Source organism: Hoplias malabaricus, chromosome 4 (genome assembly GCF_029633855.1).
Source record: "Hoplias malabaricus isolate fHopMal1 chromosome 4, fHopMal1.hap1, whole genome shotgun sequence".
NCBI classification, from domain to species: Eukaryota; Metazoa; Chordata; class Actinopteri; order Characiformes; family Erythrinidae; genus Hoplias; species Hoplias malabaricus.
Genome location: NC_089803.1, coordinates 28,818,898 through 28,841,549, shown reverse-complemented (window position 1 = coordinate 28,841,549; position 22,652 = coordinate 28,818,898). Strand labels below are relative to the sequence as shown.

The 22,652-nt window shown below is 38.4% G+C and overlaps 4 protein-coding genes across 9 annotated transcripts; 3 read left to right on the top strand and 1 right to left on the bottom strand.

Annotated features, from left to right (window-relative positions):
• The first annotated feature begins 225 nt into the window (after positions 1-225).
• pthlhb (parathyroid hormone-like hormone b) lies at positions 226-2,228 on the top strand. Its single transcript, XM_066666860.1, has 2 exons — positions 226-347; positions 1,838-2,228. Exons 1-2 carry the CDS (start codon positions 226-228, stop codon positions 2,226-2,228), a joined length of 513 nt encoding a protein of 170 aa, XP_066522957.1.
• Positions 2,229-3,777: 1,549 nt separating this feature from the next.
• Positions 3,778-5,456, top strand: LOC136695004 (galanin receptor 2a). The gene is made up of 2 exons (XM_066668818.1): positions 3,778-3,795; positions 4,539-5,456. The coding sequence occupies exons 1-2, from the start codon at positions 3,778-3,780 to the stop codon at positions 5,454-5,456; spliced, it is 936 nt and encodes a 311-aa protein (XP_066524915.1).
• A 1,582-nt stretch (positions 5,457-7,038) lies between these two features.
• LOC136695195 (cilia- and flagella-associated protein 100-like) lies at positions 7,039-15,213 on the top strand. Of its 6 annotated transcripts, none has more exons than XM_066669105.1 (15): positions 7,042-7,143; positions 7,256-7,311; positions 9,621-9,715; positions 9,857-10,037; positions 10,125-10,195; positions 10,280-10,443; positions 10,521-10,601; positions 10,858-11,033; positions 11,536-11,599; positions 11,682-11,766; positions 11,955-12,106; positions 12,219-12,354; positions 12,669-12,871; positions 13,523-13,616; positions 14,959-15,213. In XM_066669105.1, exons 2-15 carry the CDS (start codon positions 7,293-7,295, stop codon positions 15,040-15,042), a joined length of 1,605 nt encoding a protein of 534 aa, XP_066525202.1. In that variant the 5' UTR covers positions 7,042-7,143; positions 7,256-7,292; the 3' UTR covers positions 15,043-15,213. The 6 variants fall into 6 exon arrangements, with proteins under 6 accessions (XP_066525205.1, XP_066525202.1, XP_066525204.1 ...); XM_066669107.1 differs by having other exon boundaries at positions 7,043-7,143; positions 9,857-10,019; positions 10,846-11,033; XM_066669106.1 differs by having other exon boundaries at positions 7,043-7,143; positions 9,857-10,025; positions 10,128-10,195; positions 10,846-11,033.
• metap2b (methionyl aminopeptidase 2b) lies at positions 15,202-22,168 on the bottom strand. The gene is made up of 11 exons (XM_066669109.1): positions 21,798-22,168; positions 19,755-19,856; positions 19,540-19,599; positions 19,068-19,170; positions 18,666-18,827; positions 18,367-18,548; positions 17,700-17,794; positions 17,490-17,586; positions 17,275-17,378; positions 16,446-16,561; positions 15,202-16,227 (listed from the first exon to the last, which is right to left on the bottom strand). The coding sequence occupies exons 1-11, from the start codon at positions 21,952-21,954 to the stop codon at positions 15,975-15,977; spliced, it is 1,431 nt and encodes a 476-aa protein (XP_066525206.1). The 5' UTR covers positions 21,955-22,168; the 3' UTR covers positions 15,202-15,974.
• Positions 22,169-22,652: the final 484 nt, after the last annotated feature.

The window sequence follows — 22,652 nt, the reverse complement described above, 5'->3', positions numbered from 1 at the left end:
TGGGAGTATTTGTTCCCTTTTTATTAATAATTGTACATAAGAAATGCATTAGTGTCTGCCAGTCAGTAGACCCACAGTAACTAAAGGACTGCACAGTAAGTGGTTACATAACACTGAAAACTGAAAAATCTGCTGCTGAGAAAACCTATTCTACATTAAACGCTTAAACATATCTTTAGCCAGTAATTGCACCTCATTTCACAATTCATATATTTTCTTTTCCAGATGAGGGTCTTCAGATTTGTGTGGATGAGCATGATGCTAAGGCAGTGGAGTTTTGCTGTGCTCTTACTGAGCATCCCTCTACCTGTCCAAGGCAGACCAACCCAGGCACTCAGCAGCAGACTGTACGTGTTGATGCCCTGTGAAAACTCTGTTGATTAAAATAAACATGATGGTTATAATCATTAGTCATAACCAAATGCTACATTTACACTGCCATCTACTGCCATAATGAAGAACATCAATGTGTGTTAAATTCTGAGGACTCTTTAATTCCAGAAATAACTCTAGAAAATATTGGTGTCAAAACGTTTCCTTGCATATATATATAGTGTCAAGAAGGACTCCTTTTGTCTCCTTAAAGAACTATTCTTGGTTCTTTAAGGAACCATATTTATACATGAGACATGCATACAAAGAAACTTTGCATAGTGTAAAAAAACTTTATTTCATGTAAAGGGCCTATGCCTATTACAGGTATGTACCTTTTAAGAAAAAATAACCTTTTAGGATTTTTTTTAAGAGTTCACTTCAAGTGGGTGTGTTTGGAGTAGAGAAACAAATGCAATGTGCAGGGTTGGGCTACTCGTAGAGTTGGACAATATGACCAAAATTGATATCACAATATATTTCATAATTTCAGTCAATATAATTCCGATATTGATACAAACAATAATAAATAAGAAAAAAAAACGCCACAGGAAAAACTGCCAAGAACTGAAAGCAACATGAAATCACCATCAGACATAAACCTCTTGGCTTCGTCTAAACTAACTTAAAAAATTGAGTTCAGTGAACTTATAGCAGCGCCCTGTAAAGACTGTTAATCAGTGACAGATGCTGTAAATAATGTGCATTGAAATATTGAAAATATAATTATTGTTACTGAAACATTTTATATTGTGATATATATTGATACTGAATTATTGTCCAGCCCTAGCTACTCCAGTACCATGGTTTGCTAAAAATCAATGAGTGAACAATAATAACTCATTCATTCATTCATTCATTATCTGTAACCGCTTATCCAGTTCAGGAGCCTACCTGGAATGATACCCTGGGAATACACCCTGGAGGGGGCGCCAGTCCTTCACATGGCAACACACACACTCACACATTCACTCACGCCTACGGACACTTTGAGTCACCAATCCACCTACCAACTGTGGACTGTGGGAGGAAACCGGAGCACCCGGAGGAAACCCACGAGGACACAGGGAGAACACACCAAACACCTCACAGACAGTCACCAGAAGCAGGACTCGAACCCACAACCTCCAGGTCCCTGGAGCTGTGTGACTGTGACACTACCTGCTGCGCAACGCAATAATAATTTATTATGATTATTTTTTTATTAAGAAAAAACAAACAAACAAACAAAAAACATGGGTAATAATTATTAATATGATTGTTTTGTATTATATGTAATCCTGAAATGGATTAAGCGGCAAAGATGGTAATGATGTATTATATGTCAGCTCTTATACATTTCAAACAACATAATATACAAAATTGAACAATGGAATGAACACTGTTGTGTATATATATATATATATATATATATTATGCGGTTTTGTACTGTGGTTATCACTAAAATTCCATATCTTGCTTTTAGGAGGCGGTCTGTGAGCCATGCCCAGCTGATGCACGACAGGGGACGACACCTGCAGGACAGGAAGAGGCGTCTCTGGCTGCAGGAGCTTTTCAAGCAGGTGCACACTGCCAGCGTGTGGGACACTCCTTCACACAGTGACGTCCTCTCTGCAGGTAGCTGGGGCTCCCACAGCCCCAAGCCCGCCAGCAGCACCAAGGACATCCCCTTGGATGTTGAGCTGAAGAGCACAGGCTCCAGTGACACTCTGCCACAGGAAACCAACAAAGAGCAACCGCTGCAAGCTGCTGCCAAGAGAAAGAAGAGAGTGTGCGTGGTCAAATGGAGAGATGGCAATAAACGAAGAGGTTGGCCATGCTCAGCCCACGGTGCAGTGCCATTCAGGGGTCAATGACTAGAGTGACCGACAGGCGGAGAACAGAAAGTGTAGGCCACAACAGAGACTATAAAACAAGTGTGAAACATGCAATCAACAATTCTGGACCATGGCTTCTCATTTTCTTTTTCATAATGTTTATCACCAGCATGAATAAAACACAGTGCCTCATAACTGACATCATGAAGCAGCCCAAGCACTGTCTAGATTCACAGATGAGTACACTTAAAGAAGGTTTCATGGACACAGATTATGCCTAGTCTTGGGAACAAATGGAAATTACAGTGTGGCCATCTTTGAAAAGCATTTCCGCTTGAACCCTGACATTTTATTTTTTTTCTATATGTATGTGGTTTCAAACATTACTGTTAATGTTCCTGGAAAAATCTCTGATAATACAAATACAGCTCTGGCTCCTGTATTTGACATCAAACAGATATGTTTATACAAATTACTCATAACCAAACATATTTGCATTTATTTATTTGATCAGAAAAGTGTATATTTATTCTGTGAATGTATTAAAATGCTGCTGATTTTTCTACAATTTTTTAAACAATGCACTTTAGACACCTGTGCTATGCTCCTGTACATCAGCACCTGGTCTAGTATTTTGTGTGATATTTCTGCCATTTCTAAATTTGCTGTTACAGACAGCAATCCTGCTATGCTTTCCAATTGTGAAATATTTTCAATAAAAAAATGGATGAGCAAAACATAGTGAGGTGCAAAATGTGACTTGGTGTGAAATGGTGTTCCCAAAATAATTGCGGGTCATTTCTATCCCTACAATATCAAACAGAATGGTTCATTTTAATTTACCTTTCCCTGAAGACTGTAACCTGGGTCACATATGGGTGTTAATGTGTGAAATAAGGTGGCAATGGTACAGCGTGCACTAAAATACACAAGCTAATGGAAGAGAAATGAAATGCTCCTCTGAGTCAACTTCCTGAGTGGGTTAGCATTAGGCCTTAAAGAGTCATAAAAGAGCAGACACTGATAAGACCTTGGCCATGGGAATGGCGATTGCTCTGTACAAATCAATTCAAGCTAACAGGACTACTGTACTCTAACTGGGTGCTAATACAAGAGACAAATGGACGAAAAACAACAACACCACCAATGTCACAGTCCCAAAGAACCACACAGAAGACAAAACATTTATGAAAAAATATATTTCTTAGGTTTGTAGTTGTAGTATTTGACCTGCATGTTATAATTTGAAAGAAAACTGTAAGCTGATGATTATCCCCTTTAAAAAGGCTGACATTTTGTCCTGCATGTATACAGGCGATGGACAAAGATATTTTCCAGTTGCAAAGCCAGTTTTTCCATCTGTAACCATTTAATTGAAAGCATTACTGAATCTCCTCCATCTACAAATAGATCTGTCTTTGAAGGGTAAAGGTGGTGTTGTCCCTTTAAATGTGACCAACTCATTTGGAACTAATAGTCAGACCTTCCAGGATGGAAGGTCTCTCATCTCTCACCACTGAGGCAGAGAAGCTAATTTAATTTAACAAGCGGTCTGGTTTCCTTGTACCGAGCAGCTTTTATTTGATCAATGGATGAGGCTCCCACGGTGAAACACGTATTTCACACAGAACATCAAAAATGGTGAGTAACTTTGATATATCACTTAATAACCAAAGTAACTGTGCTTGAATCAATTGTCTCATTGTACACACCTGAATTTATGCTGACTAGAGTTTTACATGAGGAAATGTGGAATATTTTCACTAATATAAGCTCAGAATGGTGGCAGATTAAAGAATTCGGATTTGCTCACACTGTGAAAAAAAAAAACGTGAAAAAAAACCCACTTTAGATGTGTTTAGAATGAAGAACACAGCAATGGATATTTGTATAAAAGAAAGTATATTCATTTTAATCTTTAATGGTATGTATTTAACATGCGACTACCACACTTGGAGGTAGATCATGTATTATATAATGTCTGCATTGTCTAAGGTATTTTGGATAAAATAACTATACAACTTTAAAATGCAAGTGTATTTCTCTAGCTGTCCTGTGAAAATATAAGACTTAAAATTGAAAGTAAAACAAAATAAAAATCTGGTGTCAGCAACAAGAGCATAGATTATCCATTAATGACTCGATTCCTGTCCGTATTCTTTTCACACAGTATTTCCATATTTCCTTGCCATTTGCAATGTAGGCTGCTTATTAAGAGACTGGACCCATGTTTCTGTAAAATGCTTTGGGGCTATGTCTGTCGTGGCAAGGGATGTATAAGTGGATTTAACTGAAAACTGTTCCAAGTGAAAATTGCTGCAAATCCTGTGCTTTTGACTTCCCACACAGGCTTTCAGTAACCGCTATGGTGTGATTTTTGCCTCCACCTGTGGAGTGATACTAGGCGTGGGCTTCTGTGCCAACCTGCTGGTCTTCTCTCTCTTCGCTAAACACAACACTCTGCGTAAGAACCGACTGGATGCTCTTCTCCTCAGCATGGCTCTGGCAGACTTCCTCAGCCTGCTCCTCATCCCTTTCACCCTGCAATCGGCCGTCAGCTTCACCTGGCCACTGGGTGACACATCCTGCAAGATCTATCAGTTCCTGCTGGCTTTTTCCCTGGCAGCCAGCACATACTCATTGTGTGCTGTGTCTCTGGCCCGTGTCATGATCATCACCAACCCTTACCACCCACCCACCCCAGACCTGGTGGTCCTGATGCTTGTCATGGCTTGGGCTTTGAGCTTCTTCATCAGTTTGCCTTTGCGTATCTTTGCCACTAAAGAGAGCCTGGGGCCAGGCTTGAACAACTTCACTTTCTGCCTGCCAACCATCCAGGAACACCACTATCAGGTGATACTAAGCCAGTTTGTGCTTTATTACTTCATACCAATGCTGGTTATTGCAGTCAACTATGTGCGCCTGGCTCTATTCCTCCACAAAAGCCCTGTGATGTCCACAGCTAGTGCCAGGAACACACGCAAAGCATCCCTAATGGTGTTCCTGGCAGCTGGGACATTCTCTGTGTGCTGGCTGCCAGGGTACATCCTGGAGCTGTGTGTGTATCTGGGCCTCTATAAGCACGGCCAGTCCTGGGAGATGTTCTACTTCACCTGCACTGTGCTCCAGTACCTGCATCCATGTATTAACCCTGTTCTGTACGTGCTCCTCTCCAAGCGCTACAGGGGACAACGGGGAGCTTGGATCTTTAACTGCACACGAAACAGGGTGCACCCTCAGGTCATCAGTGTGACCGAAAGCTTCTGACCCAGAGCCACAACTAAACTATTCTCCAAAAGAATACAAAAACCCTTCTAAGGAGTTATTAAATAAGTACAGTTTATTTTAGAGACTTCTGCTGTTTCAAACACACAACACTGTGATCTAGAAAACACAGGAATATCAGTGATTTCTTTCAATGGATTTCATTCTCCATGCTTTTCCACTTGTTTTGACTTTAAACTGCCACAGGGAGCATTTACACTGATTCTGTGTAACACATGATATGCAAAATATACATGATGGTCTTGAATGTTAATAAATCTATTTACTGTAAGAAACCAGTTTTACTAGTTTGGTAGACATCTGATCTGAAATGTTGCCCCTTTAACTTAAGTAAAAAACACCTACATTACTGGTTGCATGCCACACAACATCCTGCACTGACTGAAATATTCATAGAGTTGGTTAATTTAGGAAGTGGTTCTTGTTCAAATCTACAGGCTGTGTCAGAATATTTAATCAAAATGAAATATAAAGTCTACAAACAGGATGCAGTAACTGCCTTCATTAATATTCTGGTTACATGAAATGTTCTGCTTCATAGAGGTTAACTGGTAACTGTGAGAAAACATACATTTATGAGATTCTGCTGGTGTGGGTTTCTTCTTTTCTTCAGTGACATTCACAGAAGCAACTCATGTTAATAAACATGACAAAAATTAAATGTGTAACATGCTTCAGTTATAATTGCACAGCAATACAACAACATCCGGAGCATTTAACACAACAGTGTCAGTGAAAAGACAAACCCAGTACAAATACAAACGTGGGACGTTTTGTAAAATGCAATGGAAACAATATTTGGTGCTTCGTAAATACTTCTTATGCTTTATTCACCTGACAGAAGTAATAAAAAGTTGTCCAATGTTTTAAATGATCAAAATGTGTTTTGTACATTTAATTATATTTAGAATTTGATTACCTGCAACATACTGTAAAATCTCACTGTATTACATCACCATAGCTTTTAATTACACTGTATAATCATCTGGGACCTAAGCTTTTTAATCACATTTCACAAAATGTCCCAAATTATCTGTAAATAGGCTTAATTAATACATACACATGCAAACACAAACAAAGGAAAGCAGGAAAAATGGGGCAGTGGGAGTGAAGGAACGGTACTGTCTCCTCCCTAAATCCTCGGCTGAGGTTCCAAACCCCAAATAGTGGGCAGTGTCCACATCACATAGGGTGCACATACAGACACCGAGAGAAAACATCAAACTCTTCACAGGTAATGACCAGGACCCAGGAGCTGTAGGACAACATCATTTGAGCACAGCAGCTGTCCTTCACAATCTGTGTAAATATCATAAATGGACCAATAGAAATGCTGCAACATTACCTGGGACCTTCCATTGAAAGCTCAGAATGTTTTTTCCTCTTCTCTTATAAAGTAATAATGTAGGCAGGCATATAGTTAACAGAACCATTAAAGGTAAACTAGCCCTTTTGTGTGAACAAACAGACCATCCAACCCACCAGTTGCCTTTGAGGGGAACATTAAACTGCATGTTAACTCACCCGTATGTGTGTGTGTTTGTGCTCTGAGCGGCCTGTGGGCGGCGCTGCGGCTCCGCGGCCAAGCTCGGGCTTCTCCCAGCGATGTGTTTACATTCAAACAATGTCACATCTAATATTTGTTAGAAGCGAGCACAGATGAATACAGGTAATCCTGACTGCATTTCTGAAACAAGGTCGAAATGTTCAGCAAGTGGTGTTAATGTGGTAAGGTAGCCTAGCTGTTAGCAACGTTAAATGCTCCCTTTTCTCAATTTCAGACACTCAACGGTCAGCTACGTTCACTCCGCCTTAAAGATGCCTTTCACTGATAAAGGTGAGAAAGAGAAGGCAAGAGTTCTGGGAGTTGTGTTGGGGGTTTTCTATTAATATGAATTCTTTCTTATAATATTCAAGCAAACACAAAGATAAAATTAAATTTTCAAGAGCCTTCGAGTAAATACAGCCTCATAGATAACATAATTATAAGATTCATCTCGCTGTTATAACTTAAAATGCTCCTACTCATTTCCTGTCACGTTTGTTCTGATGACACTGATAAGAGTTGTACAGACTCCTGATGTTATATATATATATATAATATTTCTATAAATTGTGATTAAACCGAGATACATTGTTCATCATTATATTATATTAATATAAATAAGTATAAATACAGAAAAAAGGTAATATTTATTGTATTGAATCACATTGAAGTCACACAGCTCCAGGGACCTGGAGGTTGTGGGTTCAAGTCCTGCTCCGGGTGACTGTCTGTGAGGAGTTTGGTGTGTTCTCCCTGTGTCTGTGTGGGTTTCCTCCCATGGTCCAAAAATACATGTTGGTAGGTGGATTGTTGATTCAAAAAGTGTTCATAGGAATGAGTGTGCGTCACCCTGAGATGGGCGAGTCCACCTTACGTCCAGTGATTCCAGGTAGGTTCTGGACCCACTGTGACCCTGAACTGGAAAAGTTGTTTCAGACAATGAATGAATAATATCTGGTGAACTAGTTTTCTAGATTTTTTCCTAGACACCTCCAGACATGAATTCCATAGGCTTCATCAGCTAACCCAGGAAATTGTTTCAGTAGTCTAATAATACTGGGCTGACATGTGAAGAGGTTTGGCTGTGGATGTACACTGCCTGGCCAAAACAACAACAACAAAAGGGCGGCACGGTGGCTTAGTGGTTAGCACGCTTGCCTCCCAGTGCTGGGATCTTGGGTTCAAGTCCCATCTGGGTGGAGTTTCCATGTTCTCCCTGTGTCTTTTCCTCCGGGGGCTCCGGTTTCCTCCCACAGTCCAAAAAAAGGAGGGTAGGTGAACTGGCTAATAACTGTCCTGGTGTGTGAATGAATGTCTGTATGTGTGAGTGATATCCTGAGTTAAACCCTAGTGCCCGATGCAGTCCTCCAGGTGGACGGTCGTTCCTGTTCGAGAGTATGCTGTGCGAATTTGGCTGCGGCTTCTCACCAGTGTGTGTGTGGATTAAGTGTTCTGAGCGTTCTGAGCAGTGTGGATTGTAAAGCGTCCTTGGGTGTCTAGAAAGGTGCTATATAAGTGTAAACATACATACAAAATAAGTTGATGTTTGGGTTTGAATAAGTAGCCTGTAATTAGAAAATAACTGTAGTGATAAAGATGTATCATTCATTCTGCAACCACTTACCCAGTTCAGGGTTGCGGTGGGTCTGTAGCCCACCCGGAGTCACTAGACACAAGGCAGAAACACACCCTGGAGGGAGCAGCAGTCCTTTACAGTGCAACAGACATACACACACATTCACTCACACATACAGACACTTATCTGAGTCACCAATCCACCTAGCAATGTGTCGTTTTGGACCGTGGGAGGAAACCGGAGCACCCATGAGGAGAGAGGTGTAGAAACTCTGGATTTAGCAATTATTGATTTATTATTTCTTCTCTGTTCTCTTTTAGCCATATATAATGAATACATTTATTTTGGTGCTTGGTGTGTTAGTTTTAGTTTTCCTCCATTAAATGCTGACATTAAATACTTTCACATAAATGTGGGTCCAACGCTCTGATTGGAGAGATTCAGATGCTCAGACAGGACAACTGAAATGCAATCATTCTATCTAAAGGTGTACTCACACTGGGCCCGAATTGATTGAACCGTGCCTGAGTACGGATGTTCCACCTCCCCAGTCCCTCGCTGGCCTCTGCTACTGTGCTCACACCATGTTGGGAGCATGCATATGTGGTGGCTTATTTGGAGTACATTTTGAGTACTCCCTAAGAAGAACGAGTTAGATTTGTTTTGAGAACTACAGGCAGCCTCTTTTTTTCTTCTTTTTTAATTCTGTTAATTTGTTTCCCATATTACCATGCATAGTCATGTGTTTATGAAATATTTGTGTTATTTAAGAAACAAAATGAAAAAAATATATATTTTGTTTTGTTTGTACATAAATTTCTAGTTATTGTATTAGGCCTGTCAGGAGTTGTTTATTCTGATATTAGTATATCTATTTTATACAGTGTATAAATGGTATTTTAAATTATTTTTGTTGGCCTACAACATTTGCACAGTATTATGTTTGTTTTGGAACACAGCATTTGTTTTTTTGTTTTTGGCATTATTTTGTTTTGGTTATATTATTTTTACCCATGATTCCTAGGTGAGGATAACAGGAAAACCAAGAACCCATTTTTGCTTCCTACGGATTCTGAAATGTTTCAAAAGAGAGAGGCAGACACGATTGTCAGCCAGCAAGTGTGTATGAAATAAACCTGTAACACTCATTGCACACATTCATTGGAGAATGTCACTAGATCTAGGATAATTTAATCATTGGATGTTTAGTCTGTCTAGACATTGTCACATGACAATATATATTCCACCTGTTTTGACTAGGAGAAGGCATTCTTCAGAAACCACCCCACACACATGAAGACCACCTATCTCTCCAGGGCCTGGTGTCACTCTCACTCTGCCCATATAAGGAGCCCAGAAGAGAACATTGTCCCTGAAACAGTAAAACCCAGACGAGACAGGGCAGCATGTGCAACTATCAGCAGTAAAGGCAACAACACCTGTATCTTTATTGCTTGATTTGCTTCTCACACAAAGATAGCTGTATTTTGATCTGATCCTCAAGAATGTTTTCTGTCCAATATAAAAGCAGGTCAGCGTCATAAATTTGAGAGTGTTAGAGATTATTTGATAAAGCAGAGAGAGGTGTTCCTGCTTCAGGTAAATGATGAATAAATGTTAGGTTTTCTAAATGTTTGAACAGTAAACAGAAGCATTAACTTTATTTTTAACGACTCTTCACAGTATTCTCTGTCAGTGAAAAAAGAAACTATTCAGAAGCTTCAAAAAGACATAAAGATGGAGCAGCGCAGGATTAATCTTACTGAGAAACAGCTGCAGGAGGAAGCAGTCGCTTTCCAAAATTTTGTTACGGAGACTGTTCAAAAGTCAGAAGAGGCTGTGAGCCTGTGGGTAGTACTTTGATACCTATTTAAAGATTTTTATTTTGTTGAAATTGCTCTACATTAACTCTGTTAAATTGCAGAGCTGAGAAGCAAACCAAGACGAAAATGGAAAAAACAGCAGAGATAAAAAAATTAGCAGAAAAAATGACGAGAGTGAAGAGGTTAAAAGCACACCCACACAAACCTCACATTGTTCTATAATATTAGAGAAATTATAATTCACAATATAAAACATGTTCCCTCAACATTTTAATGTTCATCAGATCTTTCCTGTCTACGCAAGTATCTTCTCAAATATTTACTTAATACAATAATGGTTTGTGTACTTTAAATATGACTTTCAATCAAGAATTTCAACGTATAAGGTTTTTTTGGTTCAGTGATCTGTTTACATTATGCTTTTAGTGAAATTTCCAGGTACAAAGAGACACTGAAGGAGTATCAAACCTGCAAGACGTTTCTGATGTCTATAGCTCCTCTGCAGTGGCAACATGAGCAAAATCAAAAGAGAGAACAGATGTGCAAAGCCAAGATGAAGGAGAGGATTAAGGAAATGAAGTTGAATCCCACCTTGCTATCCTCTAATGTTAAAGGTAGGTTGGAAAGTGTAGTATCCTATTCCATCTTAGCAAGATTTCTCAATCTTAAATTATTTTATATATGATGTGTAACAAGGATTATTATTAAATATATTTGAACAAATCAAATAGGGCTGCCCCTTCCAGGGTGTGTTCCAGCCTTGCGCCAAGTGATTCCGGGTAGACTCCGGATCCACAGTGACCCTGAAAACGGTTACAGATAATGAATGAATGAATGAATGAAATAGGGCTGTTTCTAACTATATTTTGTTTTATTGAACTGACCTTTTATCCCTTTACCCTTTGTTTTCTTCAGATCAAAACTTGTGATGTGTTAATTTAAAATGTTTATATTTTTGCATACAAAATAATTGGAGTGGATGTTCCTTAGAATATTCAAAAATGTTTGAAATAAAGTTCACATTGTAGTTAAACCTTATTCCCCATGTTGGCGTGAATCAATAGCACATGTAATATACAGTGTGACTTTCAAATTTCGTTTTTGTTTTTGTTACAGCACCCACTGAAAAATGTGATCCAAAAACAGGGAAGGCTAAAAATGCAAGATGGCTTAGCAAATGGTAATATGGTCTATAAGAAGATATGAGTGTTTCTCTAGTATCATTAAAATATACCAGTATAAGTTTTTTTGTGAAACAACAGCAGAAGACCTTGTGTCACCCTGGAGAGACTAACCTCTGTGGCTGCAGTAACTAATGAGGACTTTAATTTATCTGATAGTGATGAGGTGTGTGAGTTTTCTTATGTTCTAGACTGATTTAAATATGCAATGAAAAAACAATTTCCATGTTTTTTTTTGTTTTTTTTTAACGTAAGCAGATGGAAACGGTCAATATTAATGCATTTTCATTGCAGGTAATTTTTGTTAAAATCTTCAATTCTTTTCCCAATTAATATTCCATTTTTCATCAGTAGGAGCCAGCACTTTTTTTCTCAGAACCTAAGGATGTGTTGAATATTCTGATTGACATGGAGAAAGAGAATCTCTTCTTAATCCAGAACTTCCAAGAGACAGAGGAAACAATGAAAGAAATTCAGAAAACAGTCCAACAGATGCAGAAAAAAATGTGAATCACAATCAGATATAATGATCTTTTTTTTTTTTAATAATCAAATTTCAATTTGGTGATCTGTGCTTTCCAATGTAAACATGTTCCTTCCATTTTATGCTTTGGCAAGGGACAATGAGGTCCAGCTTATACAGCAACAGGTTGAGAACATGCAGGCTGCGATCCACAGGGAGAGGGAGAAAGTATCAGAGCTAGAACTGAAGTCAAAGATGTTTTCTTATGGCGAATACAGGGCAGATAAACAGGTAAATAGTGTTGGTTTTGGTGGGGAAAAACACTGCCTTTAGAGTGGCTCTTAATCTCCATGTGGTGCAGAATTTTCTTATTTCTAATGCCTGGCACTTGTCTCATTCAGCTTATCAGATAATAATTGATCACTTTTATAATCATTAATCCACTATATGAGCTGAGGTAACAAAGGAAATTGAACAGAAATGGAACAATACAGTGCGTTAATGTAGGACATATACTATTCCTTGTTGTGTTTCATTAGTCAAAAGTAAACTTTCATGCATATTTTTTTTTATCATCTTTTTGTGTTTCTGCTTGTTTCAAAAAGGGTCACATGCTTAACCTGTTACATAAGAAAGTGAAGGAATTATACAGAGCTTGTCTTGGAGATATGGACTCTAATATCAGTACTCTGCACATGCTCACTTGCATTGAGAACAAGGCAATGGATGTTCTGGACAATCTAGAAAAAATGCCCACTGACAAAGTGGATTCTATTCAATCGCTGAAAGACAGGGAGAAGAGAATGAAGTAAGGAACAGGCTTAGAAACAAAATGAAGTGCATGCACATATTATGTACATAGTTTGTTTCAAACCTTGTTCATGGACTTAGCCCTACATATACCGTTTTTACTTATATGAAACACATATCTATTAATCATAATTTAGTACATTGCCATTGTTCTATCTCATAATTTAACAAGCTATTGTGTTACTGTGCTCTTAAGATATATGGTCCTGTTTGGTTCCCCTGAATTGTTAAAGCAAAAGTAAAGGTAAAGTTTTGGCCAAAAATACTCCTCCAAACTTCAGGGTGACTGCAATGACAGGGAAATGGTACATTTTGAAACTTGGTGTTAATCAGTTTTTGGTGCTAGATATCCATAAATCGGGTCAGTTAAATGCTTTAGTAAATTATGTTTAGTCTTTGTTTTTATGCAGATAACAGGAAATGTAGAAGCTTGTGTATTGAATTAGTAAATTCACTTGAAATGAAGCACATCTGTGATGAGTGAATTATATTAAACAAAAATAAATTGGCATGAAGTCAACTAAAATGACATCAAATGCTATAATTTATTATGATGGATTACAACAGGTGGTATTATAAATTTCTCCTTATGATGCGCTTGTTGTATACAGTTTAAAATCTGAACGAACAAAATCCATCATTGTTACAGAATGAGAGAAGAAAAGGCACAGCTGAAGAAACAGTATCAGGAGGAGAGACTAAAGCTGGCCATGGAACGGGCCACTTCAGACAGCAAGAAAAAGGTTTGTGTTTATTGATGTTAATGAAATTTTAGCATCACCTCTACATTCTTAATTTCATTTCATTTACTTCTCTTCATATAGTAGCTATGTTTATCTGTTAAGCATTTGATTTAAACTTGATGCGGCATATCCAAAGAAACGAGCTTTTATTGCACAAAGTACTATTCGAGATAATTATGCAGTTTTTGTACTCGTTATAAATATTGAGAATTGTGAAAATGTTAATTTAATTTCTAAAGGTAAACAGTCATTTTATATTCTTTACAGGTAAACTGACATATTTCAAGCCTTTATTCTACTTTTGAAGAGTATGGCTTATAGCTCATGAAAATCAGAAGTATCAAATTATTAGAATATATTTCATAAGATCAAACCGAATAGGGAATGTGTGATAGAGAAATGTCCAACATCTGACAAGCATGTTTATGTGTACACACTTCTTGGCAGTTGAGGTCCAGAGAGTGGGCTGGCCAATCTAGCACCGTAATATCATGGTCAGCAACTCATTTGGTAGTAGTTTTGACACTGGGCATGTGTTACAAAAGAAAATTGACATAAGTTTCAGTAGCTTGTCAGAAGATGCATTAAGTTGATAGAATCTGCTGGTAGACAGCTGTATACAGTTGGGACTTGATAAAACACAATGGACCAACACCAGCAAATGACATGACACTCCAAATTATCACAGAATGCGAAAACTTCACACTGGATTTCCCACACCTTGAATTCTGTCACTCTCCTCCTGACTATAGTACCTTGATTTCACAACATTTACTTTCATCTGAAACAATCCAGTCTCCTTAGCCCAGGTAAGATATTTCTGAGGTTTGGTTTTGCATCTCTGGTTCAGGAATGGTTAGATTCTTGCAGCAGCTCCTGGTGCCGTATGGGCATAGTGGTTCTTGATGCACTGACACCAGTCTGAGTTCACTCCTTGTGAAGTTCTCCAAAGTCCCTGAACTGACTTTTCTTGACAATACTCCTCCCAAGGCAGCTGTTGCTCATGCAACTTTTCCTACCACATTTTCCTCTATCAGCTTTCACTTCATATGCTTTCACACAGTACTCTACAAACAGCCAGCCTTTTCAGCAATGACCCACTTCTTCAATGAAGGTGGTTACATGTGCTGTGCTAGACCTAGAGTTACAAGGGATTATACGGTTTGAACAGTACTCAAGCTTGAAATATTCCAATTATTGGAGAAAATGCATTTCTGATTTTTACTAACTGTAAGCCATACGGTTTAAAAGTAAAGAATTATATACATAAAAACTAACTTTTTCACCATATTCAAATATTTTGAGACAGACCTGTATTTCCACAATTTTTAATCTTTTCTAGACTGGAAGAAAACTAATGCCACGCTCAGAACCACTTGATTTGAAAAAGAAGAATAAAGCCCATGTGCTGACCCCCAAGGATTAACTGGGGGATTAATCTTCTCCATTTCTTTACACGAAGTTGAACTACTTCCAGTCTGTCCAATTTCCAACACAGGCACCTTTAAGGAATTGTCTATTTTCTGCACAGTGTGGCTTTTCCCATTTTTAAGATTCACATTTCATGTATGAGTTCTCATTGCAATGCTGAGAGATAACAGACCAGTTTAATTAATTTGTTTAAGGTAATTATTTGTACAAATTTTATTTATAACTGAAAATAAAACACTACATTGTGCTTTATTCAGAGGTGTAACTGACTTCAGCTCAAAATACAGCTCAGCCCAATCATAAACGGTTATTATGTATTATCAGCTCTAGTCCAAGTGAAGATAGCATTATTACTTTTTCCTAAAGGCAACAAAGCATGACTGCATGTTTTAGTATCTACACTGTTTGAATAGCTTATTCCTGTGATCAGGAATTACAAAAACCAATTTTTTTTGCATTGCCCTAGGACACCACCCATTGTCTGAATTTATTAAAATGAGGCTGAAAACTGCAGTAGAACATAGCTGTTCCCAGTAACAAGGAAAGCAAAAATATAATCAGTGAACAGTGAAAATTTCTTTTCACCTTTCTAAATCATTTTTTGCCTGGTGGTGTTGTAATACAGCTTGACCTCAGTACTCCCTGGGCTTACATGTTATAAATGAATAGACGTCCACCAATTTATCAAAATTTTACAACATATTAACCTCAAGGGTGCTCAATAAGTGGCGATAAAAAGCATAGAGCTGTCTCTCCAGAATTTTCAGAAACACACACAAGGCCAACACCCATGAGCACAATAAAATCTTGCTTTTTGACATCCCCAAAATACCACAAATATTCAAACTCAACAGTCCAGCCATTTATCCCCTACACAGCTCATTAAAATGTGTCTGTGAAATTTTGAGAAATTGGTGAGCCTGAGCTCTAGTAATCATCACCACGGCTGACCACCTCCTTGCAGGTGGGCCTCAGTAGGATGGTGTGCTCAAACTGAGCAGTGTAGCAGCCTTTGGTGTCACACAGAGGCGGGTATGGGTCAATGATTCCAAGGTCACACAGGTTCTTCAGTGCCATCAGGTACTTGGTTTCACCCAAACGATCTAACCAGCGCCGGCAAAATGCCAGTGTGCCAAAATTTTCATTGACAACATTCAGCAAGTGCTTGGCCCTGGGAAGTCTGTGGGGAGAGTGAAAGAGACTAATTAAATAAAGACAATATTGATTTAAAAAAAAAAAGTTCTCTATATGCAAGATTATTAACTCTCCTGGCGGCACAGGCCACTTGTGCAGGCTTTGCATTGATTTAATGCAGAAGCATAAATTGGCCAAGTGTTAACACATTCATTTCACAAATCACTACGTTGCTAACCAAATACCAATAGACAAAATACTTGCCTAATTGGCACATGCCCAACTTCAAAGTTTTTCATGTAATGTGAACATTCCATGTCATCATGCACCATTCCTTTTCCAGTGCTTCCAAAGGTCTCAATGGCATACACTTCTCCCTCCTGCAGAAAAAGAGGAACAGAATGGACAAACCCCATGGACATGAAGGGTCATAGTTTGCTTAGGCACACTTATAACTTAGCTGTCAATAACTGATAACTAAAATGTCACATTAGTGCCATAGTGATAATGTAACCTAGGCACACCCATCCACATACGCATTACCGAAAAACAGAACAGAACTGTTCAAATTCCTATATCACCCATTTTTCCAGAAGAAGCTTAGTCTGAGAGTACATAAATCTTTCCCCACTGCACTTGGGCAAAGACTAAAGCTGTGACCTAAATGGCTCCCTATTTATGTTTTAGTGCACTACAATTTATAGACTGCAATCTATCTGTCTCTCTACATATGTGGTTAGCCCCATTTCATTCTGATCTGCAAATGATCAGGACCACCAGAGGAGGTATTACTAGACACAGTGTTTAAACTGCTCCAGCACCATTGCTGTGTCTGATCCACTCTTATCAAAGCAATAGATATCAACACATCACCACATCATCAGTGTCACTGCAGCATGCAAATTTACTTGTTTTGTGGTTCTGACTATACACTGAAGGACAGGGCAATAGGGGGCTAACAAAATATGCAAAGCAACAGATGAACAGGTCTTTAAATGTAGAACTACAAACTGCACTTAGTGTATGTGAAACTAATAACATGGATGAAATCAAGTTACTGCAAAATCTGCAGAAATTTGACAGTGAAACTAACCTCCATTTTGGTTGCTTCACCTCCTTTGACAATGGGCACAGTCTTTCCAGCATGTATTCTGTACTGTCCAATTGAATGGCCATTTAGATTTCGGATTGGTTTCACTACAAAAATAAATAATAATGGACAATGTTACAAAACATTGGAGTATGACTATTCAATTCTCTCTTGATTTTATCAGGTACATAAACTTTAGCACATAAAAATCAACATACCTTGATATGTTTTTCCATCTAGCTCTACTTCATAAGACTCCATGACCTCCTGAATAGACTCCCCAATGTCACACAGACGGACATCAATTCCTGCACACTGAAAAACAAAATTACAATAAACAAAAGCATAGGAACTAAAAAACCCTTCATTTTTTCAAACTCACATGTCATTGATTTATAACAATATACAAAAATAAATGACACTCCCACCTTAATTCCAGTATTTGTGGCATCTTTAACAGCTTCTAGCAGTTTATCATACTTTGGATTAAAGGTGACAGTGAAGGCACAGTCAATGATTCTTCCTGTATATAAAAAAGAGGTTACACAATAAAATAAACAAAAATATTAAAACTGAGCAGAAAAATAAGCAACCTTTACAGTCTTCATTCATCAAAAGTTGTGTACTGTCAAATCTGTAAAATTAGCATTCTCTAGTGTTATACCCATCATACCATAACAGTAAATACATAAATAAGAATAAAAAGATTGAAGTAAAATGTGCAAACACCTACAAGAGCAATATGAAGAGTAATATAATCATACTAATAAATGTTTTACATAGCAAACCAGCACAAAAGTGGATACATTGCGATAATACATCGTCATTATATTCACATAATTCACATTCACTAACAAAACATCTACGTTTTCATAAATAAGAAACTGGTAGGAAGTGTTTGATTTCATGAACTTAATTTGATTTAGTAACTTCATTCAACTCTGATTCAAGGAGCATTTTGCCACATGAGAACAAGAAAGATGATATAATAAATGGCCTGTACATCTTTCATTGTGGCCAACTCTCTATTCACTTTTATGTGACTTTGATGAATAAAGGCCATCGTATAAAATTACTTATTTACAAGCCACACACCATTAATGTGTGTGCCAAAGTCAATCTTGCAGACATCATCGTACTGAAGCACTGTGGGGTCCCCTGCATTAGGAGTGTAGTGCGCAGCGCAGTTGTTGAGGGAGCAGCCAGTAGGGAAAGCAAGACCTGCATGCAGACCATTTTCTTTGATTAACTTCCTAGAGCAATCCTCGAGCTTCTCACTGTATGGGTAAAAATATATATATTAAGCAGCTGTGTTAAAAATGTTCACATTTTTATAAAAAATTATTCTGCAAGCTTTTCAAAAGTGTGCATATGTCTAGAAAACTCTAACTCACCAGATCTCAATCATGGTCATGCCAGGTTTAATCCAGCTCATGACATATTTCCTGACTTGTCGATGAGCCTCTGCTGCCTGTCTGAAGTCATTCCACATCTCCTCATTGGCTTGATCCAACACACGCTTCTCTTCACTGCTCATTCTCCATGCAGCATTGCGGCTGAGAAAGGCACAAGACCGTAGAACCAAAAAAGTTGGATGAAAGTTTCTAATAGCATCAAACGTTGAATATATACAATAAGACCATTTCTGATGTAAATCAAGCATGTACAAATGAAAGTCACACATTAAGTCTGTCCCAACATATGCTTTAGCATTAATTATTGATGTTTATTAAACTAAACTTTTAAGCAGTAGTTATTTATTATGTTATTATTATTTGCAATGATGTAGTCCATACCCATCTTGTACAGTTGGGTATTCACATTCCTGTCCCTTGGTGTACACTGCACTTGGATAAAGCTCACAGATAGGAATAGAGGGAGGATCTGTCTGCACTTTGGCTGAAAAAAAGATGACCAGGATTAAGAAATTAACAAATAATGGTGTGCTAGATGTAACTTGTTTAACCTGATCAAAGTGAAAATGAATGCGGACATTATTTTTTTTCATGAACAACAGACTGCAAGTAATATATCAATAGTATAAATTGTCAAAAAATATACAATTATACCTATTTAACAGCAAATTAACATTTGTAGAAAGTCTAAATTCACATGAATCATAGTTCTCAGATTTTTAATAGTGGTTTACGCTAGACACTACTAGTGTTGTGTCTTTGATATGCATTGCAAAAATATCTGTTCGCTGAGATGATGATATTAACCTCCCCTAGCAGAATATACTGAAAGTTGTCATATAAAAAAACTCACCTCCTTTCTTCTTCTTCTTCTTTTTCTTCTTCTTTCCAGCAGAATCCCCTTCTTCACCATCTACAAAGATTTAGTATGGGAAAGCCTCAGAATTGTACACCATTTACTAGAATGTATTGTGGCACAAATGAACAAACACAAATCTATGCAGAGGCAGCAAGCAGAGCAAAACATTCTTCACTGGGCATGATAAGCAAGACAAAACACAGACAGACCATCCTCTCCATCATCTTCCTTTTCATGGTCATCCAAGGCCCGCAGTTCCAATTGTTTAGTCACTTTATTAATGTCCGTTTCTCCTTCTCCATCAATGTTCCCTATTGACAAAAATCACACACATGACATCTCAGGCAACGTGTGTCCTTCTAGGTCAGTGCTTAAAAAAACCAACAAATGGAGATTAGAGGGCACAATTTTCCAATAAATCTTAAGAAAAACTTATTGTAACACACTGCAGACTGGAACAAAGGAAGCTTTTCAGTACTAAATGCCTGCAAAGAGTGAAACAAGAAAAACACCTTTTTTTGTACTTCCCTAAATAATATTTCATACCTGTCTGTTTCCCTTGACACAGACTGTTACGAAATATTATTTTAATGTTATATTGTGGTAAGTGAAGTTTACTGTTCACAATTATTTCACTTACCACAACATAACATTAAAATTGTGTTATTGTCTCTACATTCATCTTCCATTTTGACATCTCCGCTTACCCCTTTCAAATTATTTGTTATGATTTGACGGGTGGGTCATTCTCAGTGCTTCAGTAACACACGTGGTGGTGTTGTGTTAGTTTGTGTTAGTAAGTGCAAACAGATCAGGCACAGCAGGACTGCTAGTGTTTTTAAGCTGTGTATCCACTAACTCTCGTCTCAGACACACCTCCTTCGTTGGTCCACCCTGTAGATGCAAAGTCAGAGAGTTTGTGTTGGTCATTCTCTAGTTCTTCATCAGTGGTCACTGGACAATGTTGGCTTGATATTTTTCTTGATGGACTGTTTTAGGTCTAGCAGTGACACTGAAATATATAACACCACCATGAACACTGCTGTGTCTGATTCACTTGTACCAGCTCAACACACACCATCTTGCTAGGGTCTCTGCAGCACTGATAATGAGCCACCACCCTGATAATATAAAAGGGCCCTTACCACTGGAGGGGGGAAAAAACTGCAAGAAAGGGGACTAATAAAGTAAGCAAAAAAAAAGAGAGTACAGTCCCTTTACTACTGTAGTCTTCTAGAAAAACAAATAGAATCTAGATGGAAGTGTACCCAATAAAGTGATCAAGGAGTGTAGAAACCAATTTAAATTTTAATTATAATTTGGTGTAACTGGCCTTTTAACATATGCAACACATTTGAATTTTGCAATGGGATAATAATGGTATATAATCATACATTCTCTATTTTGATGCTTGTGTGTAAATTAAAGAGTACAAAATATAATCTACGAATCTACGATATACGATAATGGATCAAATACTTTCCTACATACACTCCTTCAATGTTTACATGTGCAATATACATATACCATGTATGCTGCAGCAGATAGTTAAGACAGCAAGGTTACAGTGCACAAGCACAACTGTCTTATTTGACTCTAAAGCCAACATAAACACGGCGGCTGAGGCAACTTTCAGTATCCACATGATGACATAACTCCTATTTCCACTGCCTCTTTTAGACAAAGTGCTTTGGCACCTTCTCCACTATAAAGTCGGTATTGAAGCTTCCGCTTCTTTGATTTGACATGACACACCGTGTATTTAAAAACGCCACAGTGCTGGGAATGTCACAAATAAACACAGCGCTGGAAAGGGGCAGATAAAAATACAGGGGTTCAACAATGTGCCTGGCTTTCAGGAGTGAGGCCTACCAGCTAACAACTCTAGCCTAGCGAACCACATTCGCCTAACACAGATATTAAAGCCCTGCGCTTCCTTTACTGAGGAGAGCACATGCGGCTTTTACACCAGGCACACGGCCCATAGGAGCTGTCAGGAGGGGAAAGAAACTTAACACCCGCCGCAGGAGTCAAACCGTGATACCGCTGCCCCTTACACTGCTTTACGGGGGCTATTTATCAGCTTCAAAGCGAGGGGCTGCTAGATGAACTCGATGCAGTAAAAAGTGGCTTCTTCTTGGAATTTCCCGGTCCACCTTAAACAGCACACCATGGACAATCTGGCGCTCGTGGCTGCACCATTTAAGGTGGAACGGAAAAGTTCATGAAGCATCAGACTTCAGTATTATTACCTGCGCTACTTGCTTTACCCTTCTTCTTCTTTTTCTTCTTCTTCTTCGAAGCCTCCTCCGCGGGCTCCGCCTCGTCTTTCAGGTCGTGTGCGTCTCCGTTTTGGAGAATCTCTACTTTTGCAGTTCCCTGCTCCGACAGCTCCTCGTCCGCCATCATCCTCCTCGTCCAACAGCAGCAGAGCAGGGCCGCAACGAGCCACCGCGCTGACTTCTGGGAAAACACTGCACAGACCACCAGAGTCACCTCCCCCCAGCACAAATACCCGCTGGGTACTCAGGCGCACGGGATTTCTCAGTTAGCTACGCAACTTAATCCCTGAATTCACGATTGTCCACCTGTTTTACTGTCAAATAGGCTTAAGTTATCTGGTTAAACTGAGAAATCCTGTATGGCAGAAAGCAGGCGTTAGTTACGCAGACAAAATAAAAGTCAATTATATCCAATAGGAAACGATCCATGGCAATTCCTCCACTTTGGAAATCTTCTGGCTAAAGATGTGTGTAAAACTGCACGTGGACTTGTAAAAATACCTTGCTGGTCCCGTTTGATTAAAAAATATAAAATACTGTCTATTTTATATATTTTTCTTCTCTTTTGAATTGTTCCTCTTTGTATGATCTCCTAAAATGAATGTACTTTTACTTTTATAACCAATTAAAAATGTCCAAACAGTACTGCCATGTCAGGGCTGTACAAATTTTACACAGACACACACATACACAAACATATATATGCACACCCAGACTTGTGTGCAATTTAACACAAGATCAACATTGACAGGCGTTTTCGGATTGTTTCCAAAGACGAAATAAACCCACGCACAGACAGAGAGAATACACCACAGTGACCGGAAG

Coding starts and splice junctions, on each gene's coding strand:
- metap2b (XM_066669109.1), bottom strand. CDS start 21,954: ATGATGGCGGACGAGGAGCTGTCGGAGCAGGGAACTGCAAAAGTAGAG. Junction 19,600..19,754: donor GGAAGATGATGGAGAGGATG/GTCTGTCTGTGT, acceptor AAATCTTTGTAG/ATGGTGAAGAAGGGGATTCT. Junction 18,828..19,067: donor TACCCAACTGTACAAGATGG/GTATGGACTACA, acceptor TGCCTTTCTCAG/CCGCAATGCTGCATGGAGAA.
- LOC136695195 (XM_066669103.1), top strand. Junction 9,716..9,856: donor ACACGATTGTCAGCCAGCAA/GTGTGTATGAAA, acceptor TGTTTTGACTAG/GAGAAGGCATTCTTCAGAAA. Junction 10,602..10,845: donor AAAATGACGAGAGTGAAGAG/GTTAAAAGCACA, acceptor TTATGCTTTTAG/TGAAATTTCCAGGTACAAAG.
- pthlhb (XM_066666860.1), top strand. CDS start 226: ATGAGGGTCTTCAGATTTGTGTGGATGAGCATGATGCTAAGGCAGTGG. Junction 348..1,837: donor CAGGCACTCAGCAGCAGACT/GTACGTGTTGAT, acceptor TCTTGCTTTTAG/GAGGCGGTCTGTGAGCCATG.